At 32.8% G+C, this 16,087-nt stretch overlaps 1 protein-coding gene across 4 annotated transcripts in view; it reads left to right on the top strand.

The window, feature by feature from the left end:
• The window catches only part of LOC148613247 (unconventional myosin-VI-like), a 50,698-nt gene that overhangs the window by 28,544 nt on the left and 6,067 nt on the right, over positions 1 to 16,087 (top strand). For 2 of the 4 annotated variants that reach the window (XM_088586529.1, XM_088586527.1), the window contains 13 exons: positions 3,628 to 3,721; positions 4,391 to 4,521; positions 5,722 to 5,929; positions 6,517 to 6,607; positions 7,614 to 7,764; positions 8,786 to 8,926; positions 10,297 to 10,373; positions 11,295 to 11,373; positions 11,750 to 11,799; positions 12,501 to 12,605; positions 13,828 to 13,848; positions 14,686 to 14,789; positions 15,499 to 15,633. In XM_088586529.1, coding sequence (XP_088442655.1) covers positions 3,628 to 3,721; positions 4,391 to 4,521; positions 5,722 to 5,929; positions 6,517 to 6,607; positions 7,614 to 7,764; positions 8,786 to 8,926; positions 10,297 to 10,373; positions 11,295 to 11,373; positions 11,750 to 11,799; positions 12,501 to 12,605; positions 13,828 to 13,848; positions 14,686 to 14,789; positions 15,499 to 15,633 — 1,387 coding nt within the window. The remainder of the gene's footprint in view (positions 1 to 3,627; positions 3,722 to 4,390; positions 4,522 to 5,721; positions 5,930 to 6,516; positions 6,608 to 7,613; positions 7,765 to 8,785; positions 8,927 to 10,296; positions 10,374 to 11,294; positions 11,374 to 11,749; positions 11,800 to 12,500; positions 12,606 to 13,827; positions 13,849 to 14,685; positions 14,790 to 15,498; positions 15,634 to 16,087) is intronic. The other 2 variants (XM_088586530.1, XM_088586528.1) reach the window with 1 other exon arrangement.

Genomic DNA, 16,087 nt, shown 5'->3' with positions numbered 1-16,087 from the left:
GGATTTAATCCGTTAAGCCATGTTGGAGTTATTGACCTTTTTCAACAATTTTTGCTATTTTTAGCTCACCTGGCTGACTTAAAAACCGTTGCCTTTAGCAAATTTCTGGCATAGGAAATATTGTTCAGCATCATGAGATGGACCTATCCCAAAATTTTCAAAACGATTGGTCAAATGATGTAGGAGTTACAGCCCCTGAAATAGTTTTTTTTGCATTTTTCACATGTGCAACTTTGAAAATCTTCTTCTCAAAATCCATTGCACAGAATTCAATGAAAGTTGGCATATATGATCCTTAGAGTATTCCATACAAAATGAATGTTGGGATTGTTGATTCATGAAAAAATATGGCCACTGTTACTGAAAATAGAACATAGGGGTCAGATGGCAGTTTTTTGCAAATAATTCAAAAACCGTTGCCTTTAGCAAATTTCTGGCATGGGTAAAATTGTTAAGCATCATGAAAAGGACCTATGCTGAAATTTTCAAAACCATTCATTGACTAATGTAGTAGTTATGACCCCAGAAACAGTTTGTTTTTTTTGTTTTTTTTCACATGTACAACTTCGAAAATCTTCTCTAAAACCATTTAAGATCATTGAATGAAATAAGCATAATAGGTCTTTAGTGTATTTTGCTCTGTTGCTTGTTGTGATTTTTAATCCATGAATAGATATGGCTGTCTATACTTAAAATGGAACTTAGGGGTCATAAGACAGGTTTTTGAAAAAAATTCAAAAAATGTTGCCTTTAGCAAAATTTTGGTTCAGGTCATGAAAACGCTATGAATAATTTTAGTTGATTTTAACTTAGCCTGTCTCATTCCTCAAGTTTTTCAAATAAGCAAATGGTTAACCAGGTGAGTGATTCAGGCTCTCTTGAGTCTCTAGTTAAAATTAAGGGAAGACCAAAGCTATTTCTTGAACATCATCATTGTATGCACTATAAATATAGACTGGAACCCCAGAAACCTGTTAGTTTAAGTATGTGTCTATGTGGGTGATTTTGAATTACAGGTGGTAAAGATAAAATTCCTTTTCAGGTTTTCAGTGGCACTGCAAAATATGGTGTTGTCAAAACTGATTTTTTTTTATCTTATAATTTGGCACATAAATGAAATAATTGTTGAATTTATTGATGAAGTTGTCCATTTCTTGTTTTTAAGACACAACACCTTCTCTATGTCATACATCATTAGCTTATTTTTTAGTCCTTTAGCAATAATAACAAATATATATTTAGCAAGAAGTTTTTATATTCTATACTTATATATACTAGATGAAGTCTTATATGCCTTGATTCCATTTTTAATTTTTTTTTAGAATAATAACTCATTTTCAATTTCAGCATGTGCATTATGGAATGTACCATTTTTATAACCATTTTCCCATTTTAGCCCACTCTAAATCAAATTTTTAAAAAAAATTTTTTTTTTATGGTCACAGCTCTGAAATTTATATAAGAAAAATATCATCACTAAATAGTTTCGAGGAATTTAGAATTATAATGCTACCAAACATTCATAAAGACTTTGTTAAACATGTTATTGATTTGGAGTGGCCAGTACTATACTGACAACAAAGCATCTGCATGTGTCATTTAGTGTATTTTTTTATTTTTTGATGTGACTAATGAAATTAATGAGATTGTGAAATTTTCAGGTACAGATGTATTCAAAACGGGGTCGACTATCAGTTGCCATTTCAACGGCCATTGATAGTGTTTCCCCAGATAGTTAAAAACAAGCACTATTAATTTTGGCAGTGGCTATTTTGCAGCTTCTGTTAAATTAACACATTTGTGGGTATCAATTTTTGCAGTTTGAAAAATGGTTGGCGTTATATAGTGTTTAAAATTAATTTTGCGAAAATAGTGAATAAATATTTTTACAAACATATTCATGGATAATTTGGGAATTAACATACTTTTACTGAAACCCATCAGTATAAAGGTTTATAAAACAATATTTTTCAATAACAAAACTGTTATGCAGAGTAAGGTGCGTTAAGTGGAAATTTTGTGTTGACAGCTTAATTTGAGTACAGGGCTACTGTACTAAAGTTAGGGCAATTTCTAATCATAACATGTATACCATTTTTGTCCCCCGTGACATGTCGTGGAAATGCCAGACATCTGTCCTTCCGTCCGTGTTTTCCACACTTTTTTTTTGTAATGCTCCTACCAAGTAAGTTTGATTTTGGTATGTAGCCTTATAATGAATAGTTACTGATCAAGTTTGACTTTGGTTATAGTTAAATTATTTTTTCAGAAATTATGACCATTGGACTTAGAAAATTTGAATGAATTTAAAGTTTTCCTCCCTTTTTTTAAGCGGGGGACATTGGAACGCTGCTCTTTTATTTTTCTGTAACCAATAATCAATTACATGAATCTCCTAAAGTACAGAATTCCAAGGAAATCAAACATTTCATTGGATAATCAAAAGATATACCAGGTGTGATATAAGATACCTAGCAGGGGTTCAAATTAATGGTGGTCTGAGGGCCAAAAATCTCAGTTTCTGACCTAGGACTTTAAAAGCTTCATTTACCTAGGTCTTGGATCTTAAACCCTTTTCATTGACACTTTCATGCAGACTTTAAGTTTCACTTTAAAGGGGACACAGATTGGAAACTTTGGAAAGATGTGGACCCTCCACTCTTGAAAACAAAATTTGAACCATCGTCTAGGATTAAAAATAAAGTAGTGGAACACACTTTACATGATCTTTAGAAAGACTGATACTACATCGAGTGTTAGATTATATATGTATTTCGGTATAATCTAGCTGTTAGACTGTTCCATGCTGAAAGTTTTACTACAAGTTTATACCATCCAAGCTTGTGTATATACTTATAATCAGTTTTGAATTTATTTTGCACTGCAGTGTATTAAGTGCTACACTGATTCTGTGTACATTTACATGTATTTACTTTAAGTGATATTTAATAAACAGGTCTTCCAGGAATTAGCACAATGTAGCTCATATTATTATATTCAAAGCACTGATCTATGATATATTATATCCCACTCAATCAGAATCACCTTGTCTAATCTGTCATTCTGTTTCCATCCGTTCAAATCTCGTCACAATTATCTTATCTGCCAATGGATGGAATTATTTTAGATTTGTAGCTTTAAATAGATGGGGCATATGTTATATAGCTATTTTGGTTGCAGTTTGATATCATCTTCCTGTTTTGTGGTTTCTTGCCATTCACTATATTAATTGATAGAGAAAATGTTCGTCACACAAATCTTGACTCGCAATATATGGATTGATTTTGAATTTGGTGTGTGGCTTCAATATATTCTGGGTAACATGGTAAGCGGTTTTGGTTGCTCGCTGATATCAACTGCCTTTACAAGTGGGGGTATGCATAGCATAATGACATGTGTAACTTACGTTTACAATTACTGCCTAAATGTCTGATATCATGAACTATCATTTAGATTTTATTGCCATTTGATTTCTAATTTCAGGAGTTTAAATGTATGTATCTATTTTTAGAAGTGTAAACGTATGTATAAAATTATTTCAGTTGTCATTGAAGTTGCCTAATAATTACTCATATTGATCAACCATAACTTGTTCTTGAAATTTTTTATATTCTTTTTTTTTTTTAGGGAACAAATTTCATCAGGTGTATAAAACCGAATGTGAAGATGGTTGACCACTTGTTTGAAGGTGGACAGATTCTCAGTCAGTTAGAGTGTGCAGGTAAAAACATCCACTGTATTCTGATAGTGTTCTTCCTATACCAAATACCGTTAACCCAATGTATTTTCTCAGATACATGCAGTATGATGGGTTATTTTGGCTGGTATAATATTTTCCCATCCTTTTTATTATTAAGATATATATTCTTTTTTTGGCAGATGGTTAGTGGTGTATAAAGTACTTAAACTTGGAGTAAATAAAATGCCGAATATATTTTAGGCATTTTTAGACGGACTGCTAAAATATACCAAAATTAACACCCCACGAAAATTTGCTGCTATACAGTACTTACATGTATTTTTACTTTTAAGGGTGTCAATTTAATTTGTGGCTATTATTGATAAATTTCGTGACTAAGTAACACTTTTCATTAAAAGGGATTTATTTGATAAGATAATTTTCGGGATATTTTAATGCATGCGAATTAGCAGAAACGAGTTTGATTTCAGTAAATAGCAATCTACTGGACAGAAGGTAATACTCCTTATTACCAAGCATTGCACCTCTACTGTGCTCAATTATTAACCCCACCTTTTTATGCAAATTATCACAGTACAAGCCTTTTGATGATATATTCATCAAAGTTTAGATCAGATTGTGTCTTGACAAAGTTGTTTAATTTTTTTTTTTGTCATTAAAGATGCATATTGATAATGCTTTTCCCGATAGGTATGAATGCTGTATTGGACCTCATGCAGCAGGGATTCCCATCCAGGGCTCAGTTCCAGGAACTCTATAACATGTACAAAAAATACATGCCTTCAGATTTAGCCAGACTAGATCCTAGACTCTTCTGCAAGGTAAGAATTGCTCAGTATAGGGTATGTAAGTCTTGTCACGTAACTCCGTGGTTTCATGATAATGGGTCCTCATCTCCCATTAAAATGCATGGAGATATGTCATTAAAATAGTGTTGCGTCCAATACAAATTGCAAAGTATCTTTTTTGTGTAAAAATACTGATAAAATAAGAAATATCTAGTTCTGCAAAATGAAAATGTAAAGAAAAGCTGAAGATAGAAGATTTTGCATTGTGATGCAGCGTTTCGATTTCCCGGATGTAAATAATAAAATGCAGATCGGCCTATGGATTTCAATATGTTGTACAAAGGAATTCTGGAACAGAAACTGAAACTAGAACGAGACTTGCAAACCCTATTATCAGAAATGATTCTGAACAGTTACAAGTAATTGATTCACTATACACACATGTTGAAGGATTAAGTAAGATAAAGTGAAATGATGCTATTGAAACTGAAAAAAAGTCTGAAAAAAAGTCTAGAAAGTCATCTGAACTTGGTTAAAACTCAAATTTCGTGATTTTTCATTTTAAAACTTCTTTTAAGGAAGAACATTTGTTGAAATAATCAAAATAAGTTTCTAAACAACCATTTTCAGCTGCAAAAGCATTTAATAAGGAGAGTTTGACAAGAAAAAACTTTTTTTACTTTTCAGTTTTAAGTTGTTTCATTTTATTCTCTAACCGTGTTTTATAAGAAAGAAATATTGCACAAACTTTATTTGAGACGTGTTATAAAGATCTTCAAACATGATTTGAAGAAAATATCATTTGAAATTCAATACCTAAAGATGTATTGTATGATTAGATAAACATTCTTCAGTAACATTTCACTTCTGGTTTGTTTATTTACATTACACGATCTCTTTTATCGTACAAAAATCTAAAATTGATGTAAAATGTGTGCATTATACAAAAAAAAAAATGCAGTAATTGATGAATTATCAATCTATTTAGCTTAAGAAGCGAGACCTAGGGTAAGGGACATAACTCTTACAAATCATTGGAGCGTTTGTGTAGAGCATTTTACATCAATCTCTTCTAAGCATCAAAGTAACTTTGATTGATTTCATTCTATTTCAAATGGAAGCTTGATAGGCTTTGGTGAAATTGAATATGATGCAAACATATCACTGATTTTAAGAGTTATGTCCCTTACCCTAGGTCTACCTCCTTAAGATATATATTATATGTGCTTTCAGGCTTTATTCAAAGCTCTAGGTTTAGATGACAATGACTTCAAGTTTGGTTTGACCAAGGTATTCTTCAGGCCAGGAAAGTTTGCTGAGTTTGATCAGATTATGAAGAGCGACCCTGAAAATCTGGCATTACTGATTAAGAAGGTGAAACGGTGGCTGATATGTTCTAGGTGGAAAAGAGCTCAGTATGGGGCATGGATGGTCATTAAATGTAAGACATGCAGAATGTATATGTATATTGATTATTACATAGTATTTTTCATATCCAGCCTAAAATTTTTCCTATACAAACCCATTTGAGAGTTGTAAGTTCGATCCACTGCCAAATCACACCAAAGACTTCAAAACTGAAATTCACTGCTTCTTCGCCAAGCAAGCAGTATATAAGGAGATAGGGTGACAATTGGTTGGCTCAGAGTTAGAATAATGTGTTTGAGTGCAGTGGGTTGCCTGCCTGCAGGCTGTTGCCTATTTTGAGCTAGCACAATAAAAAAATCTAAGCGCTGTGTGTCAGGCAAGTACATAGCAGGGTCTGTTCATTGATTGGTAGATAGATCGTCACGGATAATAGTATCCTTGAAATTAAATTTTAACTCTTAATACAGCTTATCATAATTTGAAACCTGCAAATATATTCACTTGACAAAATCCAAAATAAGCAACCATGAAAATTAATATGTTTATAGTAGCATCGAGGAATTAACAATATTGTTATTGAGAACTACGATTTTATGATTTCAAATGCAGAATACTTAATGGTTTATAAAATATCTTATCTTCTTTCTTCTTTGTTTTCAGTAAAGAACAAGATACTATGGAGAAAGGAACAGATTATAACCATACAGAAATCTATCAGAATGTGGAGAGATGTTAGGAGATTCAAACCGAGGTTGGTTTTGTGTTTTAGAAGTGATGTACCAATGTTGACATAACTTTTAACCTTTGGAATAGATCATGTGGGGGATTTTCATGTGAAAGTTTATGTAAAAATTCATTCATTTAGTAGCTTTCACAAAGTATTTAGTAATTTTAATCAAAAACCTTCCACAAATCTTTCATTTTTTTGTAGGAGGTTCTAAATTTTTCATTGCTTTTTGTGAAAGTCTCTCCACCCCCCAGATGAGGGAGGGTAAATAGGTATGCATGCTGGGAATTCTGTTGTAGAAATGATCATATATCCCATTTTGAGTATGCCCCCCTAAATGTTTTACAACTGTTGTATTTTCTTGGCATTTCATGGAGGAATAATTAACCAAACCATTAACTTAAATATGTTTTGTGCAAAATACTGTTAATGTATTAATTTTGGCGGAGGACTGATTTTTGCTATTTTTACGTTAAAATAGTACCTGCAAAATTGATTTCTAACACTATGTAACACTAATCATTTATTGCATCACGAAAATTGATATCCACAAATATGTTCACTTTACTGAATCCTTGCAAATAAGACACCACAAAAATTAATTAATTTAATCTTACCTTGATAATCATGGAAACTTTTCTTATCGGTGTGAGAAGGAAGCATTTCATTTACCCATCTTGATCCCTCCCTCCATATAAGGAGTACATGATTTGTCAGGCGATCACCTCCCACAGATTTTCACCTACAACTCTTTTTAAATTATGTTTATCTCCATGATATCATGATTCACACATGCTATTAAATTAATGGCATAACTTGATGCATTGTGAATTTATAGTCCAGGATGATTTTTTCTGTTTTTTAGAGGAATTTCACTAGTTGAAATCCGGATTTTACCGTTACGATTCTTTTTTTTACTGTTTATTTATTTCCGATTTACCAATTTCTGCTTTGTTTGACAACCTCGTAAAATCTTCCTGTACAGTGCCAGAACTCTGCTATGTTTACACATTTATTTGATTACTTACAGGTACATGATGATAGTGAAAGCCAAGGGGTCCCAGTCACAGTTAACCAGGATGCAGGAGATTGTAGGACAGCTAAAGAAAGGAAAGGATTCTGCTTCACAGAAAGTCAAGAGCATTGAGACTGCGCTGGAATCCTTTATCAGCAAAATTAGGGTAGATTTATTACTATATTCGGTTTTGATCCACATGAATTCTACATTGCCAATAGTAGAAATGATTCAAGGTGCAAAAAACCCCAAGAAATAAGGACTCCCTTATGATATACTTACACCCTTTGTTAATGTAACTTAGTAGTCCTTTCTACATATTGGTCAGTATTTTGGAGAAACCATACATTCATCTCTATCTTAAATTAATGAAATCAAGAATGATAAATCTTGGAAGTGCTGATTTCCAGTATTATTTTTATCTCAAAAGTGCACCAATTGTGAATGACAAACTAAGACTGGTTATGTGCTATTTCTGTGTTTTATTTTTTGTTGGTTTTTAACATGCATGAATCACATTCTGTGCTACTTAAATACTGAAATACAGATATTTCTTGTCTTAAATTTTGTGTGCCTTATAATGTCACTCGTGAGTTTTGTGTGCCTTATAATGTCACTCAGGAGTTTTGTGTGCCTTATAATGTTACTTCGGAGTTTTGTGTGCTTTATAATGTCTTTCAGGAGTTTTGTGTGCCTTATAATGTTACTCAGGAGTTTTGTGTGCTTTATAATGTCTTTCAGGAGTTTTGTGTGCCTTTTAATGTCACTCAGGAGTATTGGGTGCCTGATAATGTCACTTGGGAGTTTTGTGTGCCTTATAATATAACTCAGGAGTTTTGTGTGCCTTATAATGTCTTTCAGGAGTTTTTTGTGCCTTATAATGTCACCCAGGAGTATTGGGTGCCTGATAATGTCACTTGGGAGTTTTGGGTGCCTGATAATGTCACTCAGGAGTTTTGTGTGCCTGATAATGTCACTCAGGAGTTTTATGTGCATTATAATGTCACAAAAGAGTTTTGTTTGAGTTCAACAAATATAGCATGCATCGAAAACAGAACAATTTACACAAAAAATAATTACAGAAAACCATTTCATTGGACTTTAATCAATTCAATCAGACTTATTCTGTTGGTCATACATTTACAGCTTTAGAGATTATAAAAAAAAGATAATGACTTTTATTTCAGACAACACAGATGAAACAAACCGAGATGGAATCACAGTACAACCATTTCCTGACACAGATGGATCAAACCATGCAGGATCTGAGGAAGGAAATGGAGAAGGAGAAGATTGCTGCAGAACAGGAGAGACTAAGGAAAATACAGGTAAGTTCGGAGAAGGTTGCCACAGAGCAAGAGAGATTTAGGAAAATACAGGTAAATTACAAGAAGATTGCTGCAGAACAGGAGAAACTTGGGAATGAACAGGTAAGTTAGGAGACAATTGCAGCAGAACAGGAGAGACTTGGGAAGGAAGAGGTAAATTAGGAAAAGATTGCTGCAGAACAGGAGAGATGATCGAAAATACAGGTATTGCTGTAATTGTTCAGAGGTTTGTTTGCTTCCATTCAGTTACTTTGCTTTGTTATATATCATTAGCTAACTTCATAAATATTTTTCTTAACAACTGTGCAGAATTTTATCTTGATTGATAGATTTGTGAACTTCTTAGAGATATATTCTTATGTACCATTAGTTTTTAAAGAGATGGTCAACTGAGCAAAAATCAATTTCTTATACATGTATTTGAATGCACAGGATCAGCCTCTTTAATCTTTTGTCATCATTGGCTTGTCACCTGTCTGAATCTAAGTGTCATTTTCTAAAAGAATTAGGCAGTGAGTGAAACATGGTAAGAAAAAAACCTACCATTATGAAAATGTTATTTGACTATTTGCACCATAAGATTCAAGGAAACAAGACACGATTTTCCATAACATTTTGGTAAATTGAGTTATTATTTCATTTAATTGCCCTGAAAATGAACACTTCAAGGGCAGATAAATCCATCAAAAATATTTTTCTAACATTCCATTAAATTATTGCTTAACAAATCCAGTAATGCAGAGATCAAATGGTGGTCTTTTCAAATAGAGAAATCATCCTTGAGTGAATTCTTATAATCAGATCAATTGGTTTTTGACATGCATGTTTCTGCTTTTTTTCCATTAGCCTTATTCTTACAAAGACTTATATTTGAAACAGTAACAGATACTTGTGTGATGTCAGTGTTAATAGTCTTTCTATAAATCTTGAACCTTCTGTTCCATATTATTTAGTTTTACTGGTCCTTGCTTTTAAATTGATATAGGGGAAACCCAGATTTTAGTCTAGACAGATTTAGTTTTTGAGCCAAAAATTCTGAGTGGTCAATTTTCAATTTTAACCTTCAATTTGTAAAAATCTTACAAGGTCATTTTCAGTAGTAACCTCTTTAGAGTTTTTCATTGTTTTTGTGACTATAGCCATTAAAATTGGTATCAGTATTTTGAAAACAAAACTATGACTATTTTTTTTTACAGAACTAACCACTCTAGATGTTTTTTTATGTATTATATATTGTAAACTTTAAAACTACTTTTTATCATATTGATATTATCTTTATCATATTGGTATTATTTTTTGTAGACTGTTAAAATTTTATTTCTTCCTTGATAGTTGAAATATTTTGAAGAGAAAACATCTTTGTTTTGTAGGAAGAAATGGAAAGAGAAAGAAAAAGAAAGGAAGAGGAAGAAAGAAAGAGGAAAGAAGAAGAAGAAGCCAGGAAACTGTAAGTGTAGAGTTATGCCAGAAATTCATACTAGGGGACATAACTCCAAATTGGTTTTTATTCCTTCTAGGGGACATATCTCCAAATTGTTTTCATTGAATTCCCTGAAATTCCCATCAGGGGACATAACTCTATTTTTGGCTGAATTTCGCATGAAAATTGGGTCATAGTATGGTGAATGTTGGGTGGGTGGGAAATTTTTTTTCGTAACACTTTTCTCATCAATTACACGTTGCAACCTCTTGATATTTGGTATCAGGCATGAGGTACAGGTCTCCTTTTGTGGGATTTGGTGTCAAGCCTGTAGGACATCTACTTCTTGTTTAACAAAATTCAACTATTTCTGTCTTTGACCCCTTTTTTTCATTGAATTTTTACTAGGTATATAACTAATTAATTTGTATTTAGTTCTTAGAAATTTATACTAGAAGACATTAATTGGTTTTCATTGAATTCTAACAAATCTAGAAATCATCAGGTTTTATGTAAAAAGATTTATGGTACTGAAATATCAGCTTATTTTTTATGCTGAACTGTTTTGAGGTCATGAATATCTTTATACGCCTGAAATTTTTTTTTATCATTTAATCACCCTGTTGTTGTTTTTGTTTATGTCGTCCTTGGCTTCGGTTAACTTTTGTTTATGATAACTTGAGTAAAACTTATCCCATCTATTTGAAATTTTAACACATCTTACCTAGGGACAGTGGGATCTATGGTTTTACGTGATTTTTCCCCATCCCTTTTGAAAATACGGAACTAAAAGGGGAAATGGGTGTTACATCTATCTTTAAAATTGATAGAAAATGTTTATAGTTATTCTGAGTTTGCTGATTCAGATGTCAATGTGGTCCTTTTGAAATCTGTATTAAATTATTCTATTAGATTACAAGAGTATACATTTTTGTATGCTATTTTCAGGAAAGCAGAGATGGAACTTAAGAGAAAGAAGGAGGAAGAGGAGAGAAAGAAACGAGAGGAGGCAGAGAGGAAGGAAAAGGTTTGTTTACGGCTCGGAATGATGCATTTTCAGACAAGCATTTTCATCTGAGTGTATTAGATATGACTTTCATTCTTTCACTTAACAAAATTGTTATTTGCATTCCACTCTGTAAATTGGCCACCTGATTTTAATCAGAATTTAACTTCAAGTTTAAGCAAACTTTAGTCTGTTTTTAAAAAGTATGTTACCTATTGCTGAAAGAAAAGAATTATTAACTTTTTCTGATTTACACTGATAGATTGAATTCTTAGTATTAAAATAATTTAGAAAATAAAGTTCTGGCTACATGTATACTCGAACTAACTTCATTAACCTGTATTATCTTTAAAGATCCTGTATTTGTTTTCAAATGTCAATTTGATTGATCATTTAGGAAAAGATGAAGGCTCAGTTAGAAAAGGAAGCAGAGGAAAACAAACAAAGGTAAAATGAGATAGGAACACTTCAAGTTAACTGTCAAACTATCAATCAGTTTCTTTTTTGTCTCTTTGGTAGTATATTGCATGTATTGGGCAACTTGTGCTGTAGGGGACCCTAGGTTTGAACTCCATCTGTCTGTCTGTCATTCCTGCAAATTAGTTTCCCTTATTTTTACCTGAGTCACTAATGATGAAAGCAAGTCTCATAACCATTCAACTCATCTGTCCATCGTGCTTTTGGGTACCTACTTCGTGTAATGTGGTATGAAAAAGTATGAAAGCAATATTATTCAATCTTTGCACTGTGATTATATACATATTAAATATGTGCACCTCCTTTTATGGAAAAATTCAATTGATTTTTTTCCTACTTTGAGCATGTTGGTCTTAGCTATTTCTTCAGCACTATATTAATAGTAAATTAGTAACACAAACTATAGTTTTTTTTTAATTTGCTTAGTGTTTATGTACATATTGAAGACACTTATGTGCTGACAAGTATGTGGCAGTGACACAGATCCAGATAAGTATTGGTCTTGTTTTCCCTCATGCTTCTTGATGTTCCCACATCCTGAAAATTGCTTCTAGAATCTGAAGCCTAAGCTTATAATTCATGAACAGGTTTATAGAATTTTGTTTGGTATGATCTGCTTTTCAACTTAAAAAAAACCAAACAATTAAAACATATTATGTTTTAATTTTCAGGCAACTGGTATTGGAGCAAGAGAGACGAGACAGAGAATTGGCTTTACGATTGGCTGCAGAGGATGCTAATGAGGTTGAGGATGTGGTTGTTCCTCCTCTTCAGAGGTTAGTATCCTATTCAATGATTTGTATTTGCCATTAATAGTAAAGGAATAAATATTGTTTCACTAATTGTTGATGCCTTTTACTAGACTTGTCCCAAGGGGGTTATATTGTTAAATGCTTGTCAGGCTGTCTGTCGACAATTTTTGGGGTTAATTTTTCCCAGCAACTACTTGACACAAGCTTGGAATTAGCTTTGTCAACAAAAGATTTCTGTTTGTAGACTCAATGGATGGCCTTGGACTGACATTTCATTTCTGTGGGCTTCTTGTCTCTTTGACATATACACTATACCTATATGTTATATCAATTTACATTTGGAAAAAGAAAACTCATGACTAAACCAGACAACATGCGATGACTATTGGTTTTTCATCATCAACTTTCCTTTTATCTGTAGCAACATTCATTCAGGAACTGCATGTGGGGTTTTCATATCAAAGGTCATACATTATGGCAGAGATTGTCGACACTACATGGACTTTCTGTACTTAAATGAGCAACTTAGAGGGTGTTTCTAGAACAACAGATGATATGTACCTTATTCCATGTTTCCACTCTGTATTGGTTGCTCATATTATTTTGTTTATATGTGTGTGTTGTATTTGTTATTTAAGGAGATGGACCTAGGGTAAGGAACATAACTCTTGAAATCAGTGATATGTTTGCATCATATTCAATTTCACCAAAGCCTCTCAAGCTTTCATTTGAAGCAGAATAAAATGAATCCAAGTTAATTAGATGCTTACATAAGATTGATGTAAAATGCTGAATACAAACGTTTAAGAGTTGTGCCCTTTGCTCTACCTCCTTAATGTTGTTTGTAGTGTGTGTCTATTTTTTCTATCTAGTCACCATCCCACCATTGGCTCTCAGTTTTTTTTTTCTTGAACTAATAGTTGGTCTAATCTATTATAATTGATTTGATTTTTATGGACAATATAATCTTAACTGTTACTTTCATACTATCGTCTGAATATAGCTAAAATATTGCTGCTGGGACATTAAACCCCAACAATCAATCAATCAATCAACTTTCATACTTGGCTTTTGATCTAACTTTTGAATTTTGAGCTAAAATGTCTTTGTTAGTAAAATTTTGTTTCCATTTTGACTGCATAACAATCCACTGATAAGGAGTTCATAAATTAGTTCATGAAAATTTTGAATCTGGTATCGATATTTTACAGTTTTTCGGCAATTGATGTACCAATTTTTCTTTCAGTACTCCAGATGAATCTAGAAGGTTGATAATCACTGTCCACACATCATTCCTCCATTTCACGCCCCAGTACCACAAAACTTTTTTTATGCAGGACTGAGAAAATTATCATGGGTTATTATTAGCCTGGGTTTCATAAAAAAAATCTCCCATTGAGATTTTTTTTTTCAAATCTTTAATTTCAAGTGATTTTGATTGGTAATAATTTGAGTTTAGGAAGGATTGAAGGTATATCTCAATTTGATATTCTTTATGGAACCAGCACCAGGATCTCACATGTAATTATCCTCATTTTCAAGAAAAAAAAAGAAACAGATATCCAATATCACAGTTCTATCCATCTGCTGAAATTTGTTAATGGCACTCTTAAATTACAAATGTTGTACCGTCTTTTCCTTACAATTTGTAGTTAGCAGAAATTTGCACATCTTGGTAATTTCAAGAAAGCATTTAAGGTGTGGAAAACCAAAAATTGAAAATGTTCCAGTAATCTTGCATTTCTCTTTGTAAGGCAAGATCATTATGGTTGACCATTTTCACTTGGTCTGCATTGTTTATGTTTTAAATTCTGGCAGGAAATTTTCCTGCACTTTTCTGTAGTAGAAAGTTACTTAACTTCAAGTGTTAATATCTCCAGTGGGAATTTTCATTTGCAATTTTATATTCAAGTACAGTTTCTGTGAGGCCTACAGTAGGATTTCCAATTAAAAAATATTCAGGGTTAAAAAAAAAATCATGAACTTTTGCCTGCTTTTAAGGCAGAGCTGTACTTAAATGATGAAGTTATGCTCTGTTAGTACTGGCAAATAAAGCTAAAATTTCTAGTTAACACTTATCAATTATTTGGCTATTAAATTTCAGGTCAGAGGAGTTTAGAAACCAGAGGGCAGTAGCTTTACAGAAGAAATATGACTTGACAAAGTGGAAGTATGCCGAGCTCAGAGATACAATCAACACTTCATGTGGTAGGTGGTTTAAAATGTTATGCAGTAGAAGATCAGGCAGAAATGGGTGCAGGGGGATGACGACCTCCCCCCTCTCAATTTTGTTGGAAAATTTCTCATTTACATGAGTAAAATTGACAAAATGGCAAATAATATCCTAGCATCCCCCTTTTCTTAGAAAACACTGCTGGCACCCCTTTCAAAGTCTGGATCTACCAATTACAATTAAAGTTTTTATATATAACAAATTATTTAATTGTTTGTTACCAGATAGTTTTGTATAAACGGTTTTGCACTTTGACATCCTTATTGCCCATTGATTCGTCCTCTGTGATTCAAATAATTCTTAATAATAATAAAAACCTTTTGAAAACGAATCAATTTTTAATATTTGGACTGGAATCTACAAGCAATAAAATTATTAGAAAAGTAATATTTTGTAACTGGTTTTACGAAATAACCTGGTTTAGGCCAATAAACTTCTGCAAACCAGGTTATTTTGTACACTATGTTTTTATGCATAATTATCCCCCTTTGGCTGAATGTATAAACGGTTAAAGATTCAGGACACTTGTATATTTTGAACTGAAAGGACCACTGTGTGTCAGACCCACATCTTTTTTAATACAAGCTAAAAAAGAATTTGATGAATTTGATAAAAAAAAATTTCACACACAACTCCCTAAAAATCCATGAATTGCTTTTTAAGAAGTTCTTCCATTTATCTTAGATATTGAGTTACTTGATGCCTGCAGAGAGGAGTTCCATCGTCGCCTCAAGGTATACCATTCCTGGAAGCAGAAAAATAAGAAGAAGAGTGACACAGCAGCTGATGAGAGAGCTCCTAACGAGGTTCTGGCTAATGGTAGGTTTGTTTAATACATGTGCCCTATCAGTAGGAAGAGGCAGTTAGACTGAAACCTCATTTTAATAAATGAGTTTATGATGAAGTTCTTGCAGTTGGTAGGTTGTGGTGGTAGTTATAAGTTATATCACCAAGCAGTTTGGATGCATAGGTGATCTAAAGTCTCCTACTTGGGGCGGGAGCCTTCAGATATTTCATAGAAAAAAATCAGCAATCTCTGACTCATATGTCTAGTGCATTGTTCAGCATTTGGAAGAAGCCAAAAGGAAGATATGCTTCCACTGAGGAAATAGTAATGAGATTTTAATGATGAGTTATATATGTAAAGTCCCTGATACGAATGTGCAATGATTTGACATATCCATGACCACTGACTGATTGATTGTTGACAGATCAATAACGGATGACCTGTGACCAATCTGATCACATTTTTGTTATTTTAAGTAGCGGTTGA

The sequence above is a fragment of the Perna viridis genome, chromosome 6 (assembly GCF_037379345.1).
Source record: "Perna viridis isolate PV_CMFRI_1.1 ecotype Kerala chromosome 6, ASM3737934v1, whole genome shotgun sequence".
Classification (NCBI taxonomy): Eukaryota; Metazoa; Mollusca; class Bivalvia; order Mytilida; family Mytilidae; genus Perna; species Perna viridis.
The sequence above is the reverse complement of the archived record's forward strand: the minus strand, read 5'-3'. Positions and strand labels throughout refer to the sequence as shown.